A 16,218-nucleotide genomic window follows, 5' to 3' on the forward strand; every position below is an offset into this window, starting at 1 on the left:
CAGCAGAATGTAAATTCTCAAAACCTGGGCACTTGTGTTTGTCAGTTGTGTTCCACATATGAATTCCTAATATATTGTGCAGCACTTTAAAATTAGGGGGCTATATATAATTAACTATAATAATCAACAATATCTCAAGCCCAGGTGGCTCTTAATTTTTTCCCATCCCATGCATCTGTGGAGGCCAGGGCAGCACTGTAGACCGCAATTCCAATCACACTGGAAGAGCCAACAGTGTCAATCCCAGCCCATTTGGAGCCCAACCATAAACTGATCCCTTTAATAGAATATAAATACCTCTGTGTAACGTTAGATACCACATAAATTGTTTAACTCTTAATTGTGTTATTTGTGTCCAGTCTGCTGCTTGCCAAGAACCCTTCCTCTGCCAGTAGTTAATCAAAAGGATAAGGGGAATATTTCCTGCTCACCTCTGCAAGTCCTGTTCAGTCTCCCGTAGCCTGGACTCACAGCGACTCAAACTCTGAGTAACACTTTCATTCTCGTGCTTCAGTGCCTCTCTCTCTACTGTCAGCTCCTCTACTCGTGCAATAAGACTCTTTCTAGCCATGTCTATTTCAATTCTAGGGGGAAATAAGGTGTAAATATGTACATCAAATGTGTGTAAATCATTTAACTAGGCAAATTAGGCTATAAATGTCTTATATTTTATAAACGCTGATATTAATTGTGTCAACTGGGAGTAGTATGTCAAGGGCCACATGATCTTTCCATGAAATGAAGTATAAATATAAATAGGGCTTCAGCATAAGGAAGGACCAAGCAACATACTGAACCGGATGACAACCAGCTCTCTCAGCTCACTCAGGCAGCTTTAGCTTGGGTGGAGTGGTGGGAGGGGGTAAGTGCAGCTGGGTGAGGAGGTGGCTTAAAGGTACTTTTGGTAGAAATGAATGGTACAGTGCTGCATGATAATAGTACTGACACTTTCCTTATAGTTATAGGAACATGTCAGTATCATTTTATTGTTGTGTGCACTCACGTGCAATGCATCAGCCAACCACTTCTGGCACGCTTAATCCAATAAATCTTATAATCTTACTGTGTATCTCGTAGCTGTGTGTTCTCCATCATAAGAGCCTCTAATGGATTACCAAGGCCTGAAACAGAAGAATATATTTGGATCAAACAAATGGTACTACTACTGGGTCATTTAGTACACATGAGGTATTAGAAGAACAATGCTATTCCATGCCCCCGTGAAATTGTTAAAAATAGCTTACATTGTTAATGTGTATATATAGCTATACACACACACAGAGCAGTCACCTGACATGTCAGCACCGTCATCTACATCTGCAATGAACTCCGGACTTGTCTTGTAAAATTCATCAAAGAGAGAGTCATTGTTGCGCTCTGCCTCTTCTTGTTCCTCCGCAGGCTGGGATACTGGGATACTGAAAAGAGACAGTGTATAGCATCGTGCCTTAGTTCAGTGATCCCCAACCAGTGGCTCAGGAGCAACATGCTGCTCACCAAGCCCTTGGATGTTGCTCTCAGTGCCCCCAAACCAGGTTATTTTTGAATTCCTGACTTGGGGGCAAGATTTGGTTGAATAAAAACAAGATTTACCACCAAATAAAGGCCCTGTAAGCTGATAGTGTGCATAGAGGCTGCCTTATAGGCAATCTTATTGCCCTTATTTGGCTCCTCCATGAACTTTTATGATGCTTGTGTTGCTCTCCAAGTCTTTTTTTTTTACATTTGACTGTGGCTCACGAGTAAGAAAGGTTGGGGACCCCTGCCTTAGTTCATCTGAATTTCATTAAAAGATCTAGAAAAAGCTCCCACAGATATTTATTTCTCATAGTTGTATCTCATGGTGTTTCCTTATGATAACAGACCTCCTTTCTGCTCAGAATTGTTGCCCATAGGCTGACCCTTTCCCATATTTTTCAGTGGGAACAGGTGACAGGTGAAAACACTAGCACTATAAGCTCATTGTGTGGTTTCCATTCATCTTGCTGTTGGTTGCCCTTGATTAGTTTTCCTAAACACCCAGTTAGCTCCCTAGTGATTGCCTACCTAACCCTTTATTTCTGCTTGAGTTCTAATACAAAAGCCACCCTATACAGAGCTCACATTGTTATCCTAATCAGTTTAATAATACTTTGTCTGAATATACCTTGCTAGATAGTCAGACCCTGGATCAATTCTCCTATTGTAATGAGTAACACAACGCTCTGCTGAAAAATGTGTTCTCTGTAAGATTTTAACTTCATCACGGCACTGTTTTATATAACAAACAAATTAATAAATAAAAAATTATAATGAAAGTGAAATATGCTATTTGTATTTCATCTCTGCTCTGTAATGTTTTAGACAGCTCTGGTTTAGATGTATATTGCATGGATTTCAGATTATTAATGTATCACACACTATCCTATTACTTATTTATATTAAAAGGTAGGTTTGGCAGATGTAATTCCACTTTCTGTGGAAACTCCCTGCCCTCTCTAGATATCAAAATTACTTTACACCTTTTGGTTTTGAACATACCTTGGTGCAGTTGACCTTTATAGTTCCTATATTTTACATTCAATACATACAGCTCTACAGACTATGTGGGTGTTTTATAAAACACATACAGATATACAAGTGAGATTAATGAATGAATCACTGGAACTGCATAACCCATTACCTGGCCTCAAACAGTTCAGGATTCAGATTTAATTCAGGAGTGGAATCAATGATGTCATCAACCACAGTCTGGATCTCTGGCTTTGTAGAGTCTGCACAGAACACACACATGTTACACTGGTAATGGCTTTACTGTCTGAGCAAACCTACAATTTCGTATGATTATCAATGTACAATATAATATATATTTGTGGCATAGCTTAGTTTACTCCTAACTTCTTGCGGGTTCTTGGTCACAGCACTGCCAACATGGCTCATGTTTTAAAATGCAGTGTAATTTGGTCAATAAATAGCCCTGTATTAAAATGTAGAGTCCTTTAAATAAAAGTGAATACTCCTTGACCAAAACTCGAAATTGCATTTCTGCTGGCAGGTTGTAAAATTTATGTTCCCTATGGCAATCAGCCACATACTGCCTAAGGCTCACTTGAATGTTGCTCCCAGTGGCCTCAAAGAATGTGTTATTTTTTATTTTCTGGTCCCCATACATGGGCCAATAGTAGCTGCCGATTCGGCAGCTAATTGGCCCGTGTATGGGCACTCCCAACGGGCCTGCCCGAACGATATCTGGCCTGAAATCAGCCAGATCTCGATCGGGCAGGTTAGAAAATCTAGTCGGATCGGGGACAGCATCGGCTCATTGATGCGGTCCCTGAACCGACTCTGCCTATGCCCGAGAAATACCCTGGATTCTCCCGATATCGCCCACCAGTAGGTCGGACCTGCCCAGCATAAAAACAGCTGTACTGCCCATCAGACTCTCCTTGGTCCCCCAACTCTTTTTACACATAAATGAGGCTCAATGTTAAAAAAAAAAAAAAAAAAAGCTGGGGATCCCCAGGTTGCACTTTTCAGGTTGCTTCTTTTCAAACACAAATTATGTATTTTCACATTTCCAAAAATGCAGTAGACGAGATCATTGAGTGGACTACGGCTGGTAGCAAACTACAGATTAAGTCACATTGGCAAAATGGCTGACAGTAAAAGGCCAAGAGGACAGGTTTGCTAATCTATGCTTTCAAAAAACTTTTAAGGGACAAGGGTTGGAAATGTTTAATAAGTTACCTTGACTATTTTTATGATTGTTCTCCTCCGGAATTAGTTCATCTTCCAGGGTTCTGTCTTTGTTCCCATGTGCCTCATTGGTGGTTTGTGCAACTGTCAAAGAATCGGAGCTGGTTTGACTACTGACTGTCTTGTCCTCTTTGGACAATTCCTAAGGAAGACATAAAAATGTTTTCATTAGCAGCAGTGCAAACAGATTGCCAGCTAGAGTCAAATTCTAGAACACATGCATATTATACATACGCTTAGCAATGAATATTTACATTTTAGAAAAAGAAGTTGGCTACAGTATAAGAGCAGAGGTTACTTTAACTGCAAATTCTCACCCACTGATGAGCCTGTGCAATTTCAGGACAGATTCCCATGTTTTATGCAATGGAGAGCAGGTGCAAGAGAAAAATAAAACCTCTGCAGGGACGATGCGCTATAAAGCATCTAAATTAGCTGTGCCAAGGCAAATCCTATTCTTTGACAAGAGTATATTACACAAGCTATTCGATATTCAATGAACAGACAGGACTTCCAAAAGCACTTCAGTCAGGGTTTGAGATCCCTGAAATCTTAGCCATGCCAATGGCTCTGTTACCAGTTGGGAAAAATTCAAGACTATAATCCTCGACAGATCTGAAACAAGCCCTGGATTTCATTCCATGGGTGTTTCTCCTGCTCCTATCAGTCTGACTAAATATTGGTCTAGAAAAAGATGTTGTACCTCATTTTCCATTTGCTGCAGAAAAAGAGGATGAAATCAAAATCAAATCTGCCATCTTTTTTAGCAGTGTGGAAATTGTTCCACATCAAAACTCACCTTGTTTTGGCCACACATTCCGTAGTTCCTGACAGATATATATATATACTGAAGAACAGAGTGCAGCACACACAGGGACTTAAAGAAAAAGTCCCTGTGTGTGCAGCACTATGTTCTTCTATTGCTAATTTTTTCCAGCAAGAGTGAAGGGTGTGCTCCATTTTGGTCTAGTTATATATATATATATATATATATATATATATATATCTCCACAGAACAATAATATGGTGCTATTAGTGGACGTGCAATAAAAACATATTTGTTCAGTAAACATTTTGTTCCTTGCAGGGACTTTGTGAGTCTTGAGAACAAATCCCCTGAGTGCACCATATTTTTGCATATTTTACTCTGCACTGGAGGCCAAGAAGAACTGCATTTCCCTTTATTCAGTACTTACTTATTAACTGTAAAGGCATTACAGTAAGTGTCATAAGAAGAAACTAAAGTTTACTAAAGTTGGTCAAGGCCCCGATGACACACATACTAGTATCGAATGCATTCAAAACTGTTGTTATATTGTCGAAGAGACAAATAAAAAATTTGAAAAACTTGACAATGTAAATATGTCATATATAAATTTACGACATTGTATTTACATAGCTGCAGAGATTGAAATTATATTAATGGGGCTGATTTATCAACACTGAGCATATTTGCCCAAGGGCAGTAACCCATAGCAACCAATCAGCAATTAGCTTTTCAACTCATCTGCAGGTAGAAAAATGAATGCACCAATTTGATTTGCCAAGTGTTAATAAATGAGACATCAGGTTCATACTGCCCCCACCTAAAGCAGGGAACAGTTCTCCCCCAAAACACTGAATATGTTGTGCCCTGGATGCACACAAATTTGTGAGGATTTTGTTTCTGTAAAGATCTGGTTATAGGAAGTTCATAATTATGGCAAATATAGTCAAGTTAAAATGTGAATGGGCAACAGAGGAGAGTGGCGCTCATATAGCAGCAGATACACTGCAGAGAGAAGACAGAAGGACAATAAAGGAAGAGGTGATGGCAGTAGAAGGTAGTGGGGAAGGGGGGAAGGGGGTGGAAGCAGTGGGCAGAGGAGCCAACAAAGTGCACTTAAATGGCGCAACTTAATTGTAAGGGAAGTGTAGCAAGTTAACAGGTTTTAAAAAAACGTGAGCACTTTTTTTTGTCTTTTATATTAGAACAGGTACACTTTAGAAGAGGGGGCTTATATAAGTAAATGAGTAAATTACTGCCATGACAGCAAATAAAATAGTCTACTTTGAAAATCATAAACAAAAAAAAAAGCACCAATTTACAGCTTTTATTTATATAAAACACTGAAAATGCCTAATAGGTAAATGCAAAAACACCCAGAAACAGAATGAGAGTTTCAGTTCAACAAACTACAAGTATGCTTTTATATTCTGTGGAACTAAATGATACACTTTTAAACCTGCCGAGGGCATATATTAATGTCTAGAACAAAAGGCAAATTGTGTCAGAGCAGTGAACTGATCAGGGCTTATTACAGGGTTTTTAGTTGTAATTATTTTCATTCAATTTACTTCTGACTTTGTAGTGAATGTTAATGAACACTAAGATTAAAGACATTTCTTGGGGGTCTGGCTACACTTAATTATTACCTTTAATGTCCCAAATAACCTTAAGTTGAATCCACAACGTGAGAACTCTATTAAAACCATGTATAGTAATACACTTAAATCAACACTAAAGATAAAAGTGTTTTAAAGTAATTAAAATATAATGTACTGTTGCCCTGCACTGGCAAAGTTGTGTGTTTGCTTCAGAGACTCTACTCTGGTTTATATAAATAAGCTGCTATGTAGCCGTGGGGGCAGCCATTTAAAGGACAAAAAGCTCAGGTTACTTAGCAGATAAGCTATGTAGAATATAATGGCATTTTACAGAGCTTCTCTGTTATTCGCTATTTAACCTGTGCCATCATACAGGTATAGGACCCTTTAGTTAACCCTTCATTCGGGACCAAGGGTATTCCGGATAAGGGGTCTTTCCGTAATTTGGACCTCCATACCTTATGTCTACTGAAAAACTAATAAAACATTAATTAAACCCAATAGGATTGTTTTTCATCCAATAAGGATTAATTATATCTTAGTTGGGATCAAATACAAGGTACTGTTTTATTATTACAGAGAAAAAGGAAATCAATTTTAAAAATCTGAATTACTTGATTAAAATGGAGTTTATGGGAGACAGGCTTTCCATAATTTGGAGCTTTCTGGATAACGGGTTTCCGGATAAGGGGTCCGATACCTGTAGTAGCATTTCTGAAGCAAACATCTGTTTTACCAGTGTAATCTCGATTGATCATAAATGATCAGTTTCCATATTCCTATTGTTTCAAATGTACCCTTAACCCCATTAGATTGTAAGCTCATGCAAGCAGGGCTCTCTGATCCCATTTTTTTTAACCCTTATTGTTAACAAACCCTTATTTGTTGGAAATTCATATAACTTGCTGTGTAATTTGCTGGCACTATATAAATGAATCATGATGATGACCAGTGCAGGGCAACAGTTAAATATATTTTAATTACTTACAAGCACTTTCTTTTTTTAGTGTTACCGTTCCTTTAAGGCGGGCACTCTAAAATAGGATCTCCTTTATTTTATAGTGAGAACATAACTATTAGCTTAATGAAACTAATGAACAATAAATATGTATGGGTATCTCTTTTTATAGTACCGGGTTATACATAGAAACATCACTTTATGGAGATCTAAAATATGGGAACCATTGCATTAACAATCACAGGGAATATCAGGAAAGGAGATGTGTGCTGATAATATGGCATGTTCTGCAACACCATCTTGAAGGGTCAATGTTTACATTTGAAAGTAACTTAATAGTGTGGCTAAGGGAGGCATTTACAATTGGGAATTTTTTTTTTTTTTTTTTCACGATTCATAATTTATTGCGGAAAAAAATCCGGAAGTAATAATACACCATATAAATGATGTTGAAAGTGGAAGTCAATGGCAACTGTACTTTTTCAATTGGCTTTCTTTGTTTGTGGTTTTAGAGATTCGGGTCTTTTTGATGCATTCATTTATTCAACAAAACAAATAAATTTTGTTTTTTTGCATTTTTTTTCCACATTTTTTCTCATGCATGCTTTTTTGTTTTAATAAATCACTTGGAATTTGTGGTTTTAGAGAAAATCAAAAACCTTTAAAACCAAGAAAATGTTTAGTAATGAGTCTCTCATTGTCCAATTCAGGAAATCCAGCTCTACATTCCCATGTTTTCATTTTAGTTTTTGTATAACATAATGGACTTAATATAAAGGAAGCAAGCAATGAATAAAGTGCTGCTACTGCAAATCAAGCCTTCAGAAATTCTTAGGAATCTAATATATACAGATATGAAGGTCAGGCCAACGACAATAGGAAGTGTGCTTCAGGTCAAAAAATAGGATACATCCATGAAATACTAAAATTATTTAATAAGGCTTTTTCTTACTAAATAAATATTAAATGCAGATTCTAAGGAAGCAGTTCTAATTAGCCTTGCAGTAATTACCAGGGAAAACAAGAGAAAAGGGACTGAGAATAAATGTTAAATAGAGCAGTGAAGTTGTGTCCCATATGATAAATTACACCAGGTATTCCTGTGCACTAGGCACAAACAAGCAAAAAGGGTTGAGCATCTTTCATGAGAATCTGGTTTGTAATTTACCAACCAGGAAATAAGATAAGAAATGTAGTTAATATGACCATACAAGACATATACTTTAGTTATACAGTTTATTTTCCTGCCTTGTATGGCTAAGGGGAACAGCGATCCCTCTGCTAAATAGCTGCCATGGCATAACAGCATAAAAATAACAAGTGAAACCCTAAGCTGACATAGGTACAATACCGTATGGCTGTTAGGACTTTCTGGACATTCATGATCAGGAACACTTTCCAGGGACAATGGTGCCTCCTGAAAATCCAGAAGCAATGTCTTCTTTTCTCTGTGGATTTAAGTGTATTAGAAAATTAATATTTGCTTTAAAGTAACAATATCACCTGTGTAAACAGTGCTTATTGTTGTTATTTAAGAAAAGAAAATACTGTAATTACATGCAGAAAAATAAGGCGACCCTAAATTACCAATAACAGCTTGGTCTGAGAGATTACTGCACGCATCAGTTAAATACATAAAAGCATGATAAACAGTCTGCTCTTGTTATTTTCTACTTGCATGTTGCAGCCATTTAAATAAACCATTATTTTTGTTTTCTTTCATCAACAATTGTCCTTCCCCTCTAAGTTCAGCTCCACTGGTCTGCTCATCTCACAGTTCAGCTTTACTGCTCTTAACCTCTTTTCCAGCTCTGCTTCACTGCACCCCCTACAACACACCCTTCCCTTCCTTCTCACTTCTGCTTACTGCCTTCTTACTAAATGTGCCCTTTACCCATATAACAGAGGAATTATGCAATGAAAATGCTTATATGTATGACACTTACATGCCCTGAAGCGGAGTATTGCGACCAGAAAGGCGACCAGCCTCCATGGACAGAGATCTCTGGCTCCGGAGTTCCTTGTAGCTCTTCATTACCTGCAGGAAACATCATTTCTGTACTCTTCACTAAATTCATTTTGGATTTGCCATGCTGGCCAGAGGGATGACCCTGAAAGTAATGGTGCTAAAACCTTTTGTTCATGGACATGTACTACATGATAGTAATGTTGTTCTTATATTGTATTTTTTAATCACCAATACATTGTGTAATGGTATAAAAAAGGGAAACAACTGATTTGGAGAAGGAGCTGCCATACTGCTGATGTAAAAGAAAACATCCCTAGATTTCCAAGTGCATTCCAACCAGTGTTTGTGTGAATTCCTCCCACACACACACAAACACACAAAATCATAAAGGTGAATTGGCTCTTGACAAAGTTGGCCCTAGTGTGTGTGAATGCAATAGGGACCTCAAAATGGAGCATACAGTCTAAAGCTGGCCAAACACACACTGATATAATTGTACAAAACAAAGGCGATTGGTCGTTCACTCGATTAGATAAGTTAGAAAATTTCTGTCGGATAACAATAATATCTCTGTATGTACCATCAGGACATAATTTTCATATCATTGTTGTCTGGAAATTATTCATGGCCAAAAAATGTTATTTTTAGGACTTTAATCCTACAATTTCAATCTGAATGTTAGTTTTAGATCATTGCTTTCAAACATACAATCGATATCCAAACAATCTTTGTAAGACAGCTAAAATATCAACGTGTATGGCCAGCTTTAGGTCCCTATCGTGTACACTACACACTGTATATAGGGTAAGCATTATTAGGATGTTATGAGCCTGTATATTATAGAGTACAGGAGAAAACAGGAATACCCAAATAATACCACTAGTCACTATATCAACTGTTTCACCAGTCAATTTAAATTTTCACTGTCTAAGCAATATGTATTCTTCTGTAGATCTGAAAAATTAGGGGCCAGAGAACAGGTATAAGCCATACTTATTATTGGGGAACATTGTTCTTATCCTTTCAGGACAGTGTAAAAGGAGAGAAATCACACTGGGAACAAATAATTGAACTATTTATATGGTGAATATTTTATTATCTACAGCATTTCCTGCTCAGGTTTACACCTACACACTTCAATGGACTCCGCCAAGTCCACTGTAATGATGTCCACTTTATGTATGATTCTGATATGTACTCAGGCATAATTACACACAGCCAAACCTAACAATATCCACTGTGATTCTAAAAAGATTTTGCGCTTGTTAATGTGCAGTGCAGTGTAGTGTAGTGCACGCGTATACTTGATACCTGATAAACCTGATTTTAAATATGAAAAGTTAGAAAATTTAATGCAATTTTTTTTAACTAAGTTCACTTTTGGATTAAGGTGAAATTCATTATTTACCTTGGTGTGAACTTGTGTCAGAGATGATAATTCTTTAGTCAGCTGAGCCCTTTGCTCCTCAAGGCCAACAACTGTTGAAATAAGACAGGCTATTTACTTACAAAGCAAACAAACAACAGCTATGCATTATGTATATTGCAAATGCGATTCATTATATAACATTATGATGGACTTTGGCAATGGTCTACAACACTTGTACTACATGAAAGGGTAACTTGGGGTTGCCAATATGTTAGACACTCCCCAATGATTAGAACTGATTGCCTTAGACTAGAGTCCTGCAGCGGGTCTGGTACCCACAAGTTACCCACAAAAAAAGCAGGTACCCTGCGTATTGCAAAGGATTTTACAGATGCAGGTATAGATGCGTGTCTGTGCGTCGCGGGTCTGCAGGTCACAGGTTGGGGTGTGGGTCTTTTCTATATGCCTTATCTTATTTTATCTATATTTTAATCCTTCAAACATTTTTAAAAAAATTTCTACCCTGCCTATTTCTGATGTCACTTCCAGTTTGCAGCAACAGCACTTCCTGTGAACGGGTCACGGATCAGGTTGCGGTAAGGGAGTTGCTGGTTGGGTAAACTTACACCTAGATAAATTAAAGTTAATGATCCCCCTGCCACACAGGGTTTCCTTCCGTGGACCCAAGCAGATTAAAATATGGATTAATCAGTGAAATGGAGTGCTGGTCTATGAGTTTTTGATCACTGGAGGGGGGTGACTAACAAACTAGCACCCCCACCCCTGTTAATTAGAATTTTTTTCTCATAATTACAGAGAAGTAATAAAATAGAGAAGGCGGTATATACAGATTGACTATTTCAATCAAAATATTATATATAAGTGGTTGCTATGGGTTACCTGATCTTGTTTTTATAGAATCCCTAAGAAATGCTAGTGTGCAGGGATACCTTCTCCTGAAATAGCATACACTATTTTATGACAGTCATCTTGATTGTCTTTATTTATTTAGCCACACCCTAGTTTATTACTATAGGAAGTACATTATTATCTGTATATACATATAGAATTGGGAGATTTTGAGCACTAATGTAGGATAGTCCATGTTGGTCTGGGGATAGATTACATATTATGGGTGTTAAGTTTCCAGTACTTAGAACATTGTGCTCTTTTCATGGTGGTCTTGTGCCTTTAAAATATCTTGGTCTTGGAGGATCCATCCCTTATAAAAGTCATAGCTGGGGTAGATAAACCTGTGTGACCAGTGCATTGGTTAGAACATGCAAACAAGCAGGGAAGTGCCAGCCTATACAAAACATAACCACAGGGAGTCACCGGCACTATATGGAGTTTACTTTGATGTGGAAAGATGGCTCAGCAAAGTAATGATCATAAACTTGTAATTAAAAATGCATGCACTTGCACAGAAGGGACTGCTAGTAACCATGGTGCTAAGGAATGAACATTTATCATTCCTGTACCGTTTTATATCCGCTAAAATGGATGAACACAGTACTATGGGTATTTTTGCTGGTTCTTGAAAGTATTATCACTAAAAATGCCACAAACAGAAAAAGAATAATTTGACAAAGTTTCCAGATTAGTCATATATTTTGGGAACCAATCTGCAAACGAGAAGTGACTGTTTTCAGTCCCCCCCCCCCCATAGATTTCCTGAGTTAGTACCACTGCAGTGCAGTCTAGTAATGGCAAGTATGATAGGAACCTTGCTTAATGCCACCCATCTGATACCATGGTTTGATACGTGTCATTTGGGGAACAGAGTAAAGGGCAGATTTATTATGCTGTGTAAAAAAAACAGCGACAAAATTCGGCACACATCATCAGGCTTCGGAACATACAAAAAACAGCGTAAAATTGGTGGCACAGGTCACAACTGTCCTTTCCGCCTACCATAGGGCAGATACATAGGGCATGTGGTTTGCTATTGTTGTCAGTGGAAAACAGTGGTGGTCAGCCACCCATTTCCCTCTCTGAACACTCTGGATGTTATTATACATGCTTTTACCATGAAATGGCGACAGGCAGACATCTGTGCCAAAAATGCCTTATGTTTTAACAGCTCTGTGTGATTTAGCCAGTATTCATTTCATATTATACCATCAGGAACTGTGACAGGCGGACAAGTGGATTTTGACCGCCATTGCTTGCAGTCAAAATGTCCTGAATGCTACTTACTGATAGTTCTGCTATGACAGGATCACACAGGTACTCACTTTGATCAGCGTAGCTCCTTGCTTTCATCTCCATGTTCTTGGTCTGAGCTTCCATAGTGAGCAGATTGGCTTTGTAGTGCTTCCTCTCCTGCTCAATGCCATCTTCCATTTCCATACATCTCTGCAGGAAAAAAGGGACGATTTTGTTGCAGTACTCTATTATTTTGCAGTTCAAAAGGATACTGGTGCTATATATGTACTAATCCTCAACATTCAAACAATACCGCTACTTAATACGTTTATTCCACGATACACTACTCTCAAAGCTTTTCATACAAATACTTCCTGACATTTTCTTCATCATACATCATTAAGAAATTTCTCCATCCTACAGGCCACTGTAATAATACTTAAATCCCACCTATTCATAAGGATGGGTGGGATAAATATTTTAAAAATAATTTAAATAAACCCAATAGGATTTATTTGCCTCCAATAGGGATTAATTTTAGTTGGGATCAAGTACAAAATACTGTTTAATTATTACAGGTATGGGATCTGTTATCCAGAATGCTCAGGACCTGGTGTCTACTGGATAAGGGATCTTTCCGTAGTTTGGACCTCCATGTTTTAAGTTTAATAAAAAATGATTTAAACATTAAACAAACTCAATAGGCTTATTTTGCCTCCAATAAGGCTTATTTATACCTTAGTTTGGATCAACTACAAGATACTGTTTTATTATTACAGAGAAAAATGAAATCATTTCCAAAAATCAGAATCATTTGTTTAAAATGGAGTCTATGGGAGATGGTTTTCCGTAATTTGGAACTTTCTGGATAACAGGTTTACGGATAATGGATCCTATACCTGTAAAGAGAAAAAGAAATTCTGAAAAATTAGAATTATGTGCTAAAAATGGAGTACAGGTATCACACCTGTTATCCAGAATGAGTCTACTAAAAAATCAATAAAACATTAATTAAACCCAATAAGATTGCATCCCATAAGGATTAGTTATATCTTTGTTGGGATCAAATACAAGGCACTGTTTTATTATTACAGAGAAAACAGGAATCAGTTCAATTATTTGATTAAAATTGGGTCTATAAAAGACAGGCTTCCCATAATTTGGAGCTTTCTGGATAATGGGTTTCCGGATAATGGATCCTGTACCTGTATACGAGACATGGGGTTTTCATTATTCTGCGCTTTCTGGATAACGGATCCCATATCTGTACTACTACTTGTACCCATAGAGAATGGGCTTCAGGTTTGCAACACATTAAACAGAGTTGTGGTTTAGGTGTTAATGTTATAATACTGTGTAAGTAGCCCCCCCCCCCAACCCCCTTGCTAATGTTATTATATTGGAGGGTTGTTTAGCAGCTGGCTATTAGCTCCGAGTGGTTGGCAGGGATAGGGAAACAAGAGATGTTTGTAGTCACTGGAAATGAATGCTGATGTGAAAGTTATTTATAATCGGCAGCGCCAGGCGTCTCATGTTTGCACCAGCGCCTGGGACAGAAGGCATCCAATATGCCCTTAGCTGAGGCAATTAGAAGGGGCTGCTATCAATATACAGCATTTGCAGGCCCTTCGATGTACAGAATGATAAAAAAAACCCAAATACTGCACAGAGCAAGAACATATGAATCACACATACATGTGAATGTATTGCAGACATCTTGGAGTAACACAAAACATTCTATTTCTGACAGTAGCTATAAAAAGCATTGGTGTTAAGACACAAACCCCCATTTGTAATAAAAGGTACTAAGTTTGCCCAGGGCAATAACCCATAACAAACAAGATGTTTGCAGGTGACCAGAAAATTCTACCTGCTGATTTGTTGCTATGGGTTACTGCTCCTGGGCCTTTTGTATTATATAACCCCATATGTTACTTAAAGATTCATACAAATCCAACAAATATTATTATATGTAGTTTAAAAGCCTTTTTCATGCTTACATTTTAAGTCCTGATAACACCAGATGCAAAAATAAGGCATCACAGAACTGACCCCACCTCTGATCATCAGCTATGTAACAAATAGATAAGGTATCCAATAAGTGCTTCTAGGCATTCCACTGCCCATGTAGGTTCCCTGGGCCATATGCCCTGTTTGTGGAAAGGAAACCAGTGCTTTAATCCATTGCAACTGATAAGCAATTAGTTTTGATCAGTTGCCTAAAATTTAGAAGATGAAAGAAAATACTGATTGCTATGGGTAACAGGACTGGGAAATTTCTTTTAGTAAATCAGACCCAGATTTGATTTAAACAGTAAAAACCGAGAGTAGAGGTTTTAGGGGTTTGGGATGGGGCCTGTGCAGGGCATATTTTGTGCCACCCTCATACAGCATCTAGGTCAGTGTTATGTAGAACCTTCGACTTGGTTGAGTGTTATGTTGAATATTCAACATGGTTGACCCATACCCACAGCAAGGTGTCATTGGTAGAATTATACTGTAGGCTGTTTTTCATCAGCATTTCTTAAAACAGAAGAAAGAAGAACATGTTGGCTCTCTCAAGTGATTGAGACTTTCCTTCTCCTTTAAGTTTAATAAATGAAAATAGAAAAATTGCAAGGTTTTTACAGCGGCCTTTAAATAGCAAATTGGCATATACTGCTTGAAGAACCCTGAGGAGGCAAAGATCTGTATCTGGGATCTAAATAATTTCTGCGCGAGTCAACAACAAAATTGAAAATGATTAGCCGCAGGCATGTTATAAATTCCGTCCATCACACCGACTAAACTAGACTTTGAGAGTCAGCTGGAATGTCCAACGTCACGCGGCAGTCACTTTTATGACCAACATGACTTGAACTTAGGGCAAAGTCTATGAAATATAAAAAAGGTTGTCAGTTATAAATATGCACTACTGTTGTGTGTACTTGTCATAGCCTTCATGCAATCCACTGCTCAGAAATGGTCCTGGGCAGAGGCAACACGGCAGTATGCAACTTGGCCCCACAGCGGAGCAAAGCAACAAACTTCTGCAGAATAGCTTCTGATTAGGTTTGGTACAACATCTATGTCTATGTAAACCTGTCTATGTAAAGTTGGGAGGAACACGGGTCAAAAAAATTTCATTACAGTAATGATGCTTCACTGTTATTTGTATATGACGTAAACTTGAAACTTGAAACATCAGATCTGATTCTGATCCCATCAAAACTATAACTGGGCGCTTGTGTCACAAAGTTACATCTTTAGATAGCTAAACAATATTGCATTTAAAATTGGGAACCATAGCTTAGCAATATCTATCCTCCTCTGGATATAACTGAAAATTATGCCCACATGTGGCATGCTAGCTGGTGTTTTAGGAGCCACATATGGCCCACACTTATTCTGCAGCATATGGTCAATTTCAGTTAAACATTATCCCAAATATTTCAACCAGGGGTTCCCAAAACATACATCCTGATCTATTAGTAGATTAGCTGCTAACTAATATTTACAGTAGCCCAGCATTGCCTACAAACATTTGGTGACACTGTTAGTAACTTCCTGTTCTTAAAGGAAAACTATACCCCCAGAGTAAATACTTAACCAACGGATTATATTATGTTAAGTGACCTATTAAAGAATCTCACCAAACTGGAATATAAATACATCAGTAAATATTGCCCTTTT

General features: G+C 37.8%; 1 protein-coding gene across 1 annotated transcript in view; it reads right to left on the minus strand.

The window, feature by feature from the left end:
- LOC100493724 (C-Jun-amino-terminal kinase-interacting protein 4) overlaps nt 1-16,218 on the minus strand; it is a 52,154-nt gene that overhangs the window by 20,886 nt on the left and 15,050 nt on the right. Inside the window, exons 3-11 of the mRNA XM_002939963.5 lie at nt 12,636-12,756; nt 10,438-10,508; nt 9,007-9,098; nt 8,412-8,508; nt 3,727-3,877; nt 2,663-2,753; nt 1,291-1,418; nt 1,064-1,121; nt 432-584 (exon numbers count right to left, since the gene is read on the minus strand). Of these exons, the coding sequence (XP_002940009.2) occupies nt 432-584; nt 1,064-1,121; nt 1,291-1,418; nt 2,663-2,753; nt 3,727-3,877; nt 8,412-8,508; nt 9,007-9,098; nt 10,438-10,508; nt 12,636-12,756 (962 nt within the window). The remainder of the gene's footprint in view (nt 1-431; nt 585-1,063; nt 1,122-1,290; nt 1,419-2,662; nt 2,754-3,726; nt 3,878-8,411; nt 8,509-9,006; nt 9,099-10,437; nt 10,509-12,635; nt 12,757-16,218) is intronic.

This window comes from Xenopus tropicalis, chromosome 7 (genome assembly GCF_000004195.4).
Source record: "Xenopus tropicalis strain Nigerian chromosome 7, UCB_Xtro_10.0, whole genome shotgun sequence".
Taxonomy (NCBI): domain Eukaryota; kingdom Metazoa; phylum Chordata; class Amphibia; order Anura; family Pipidae; genus Xenopus; species Xenopus tropicalis.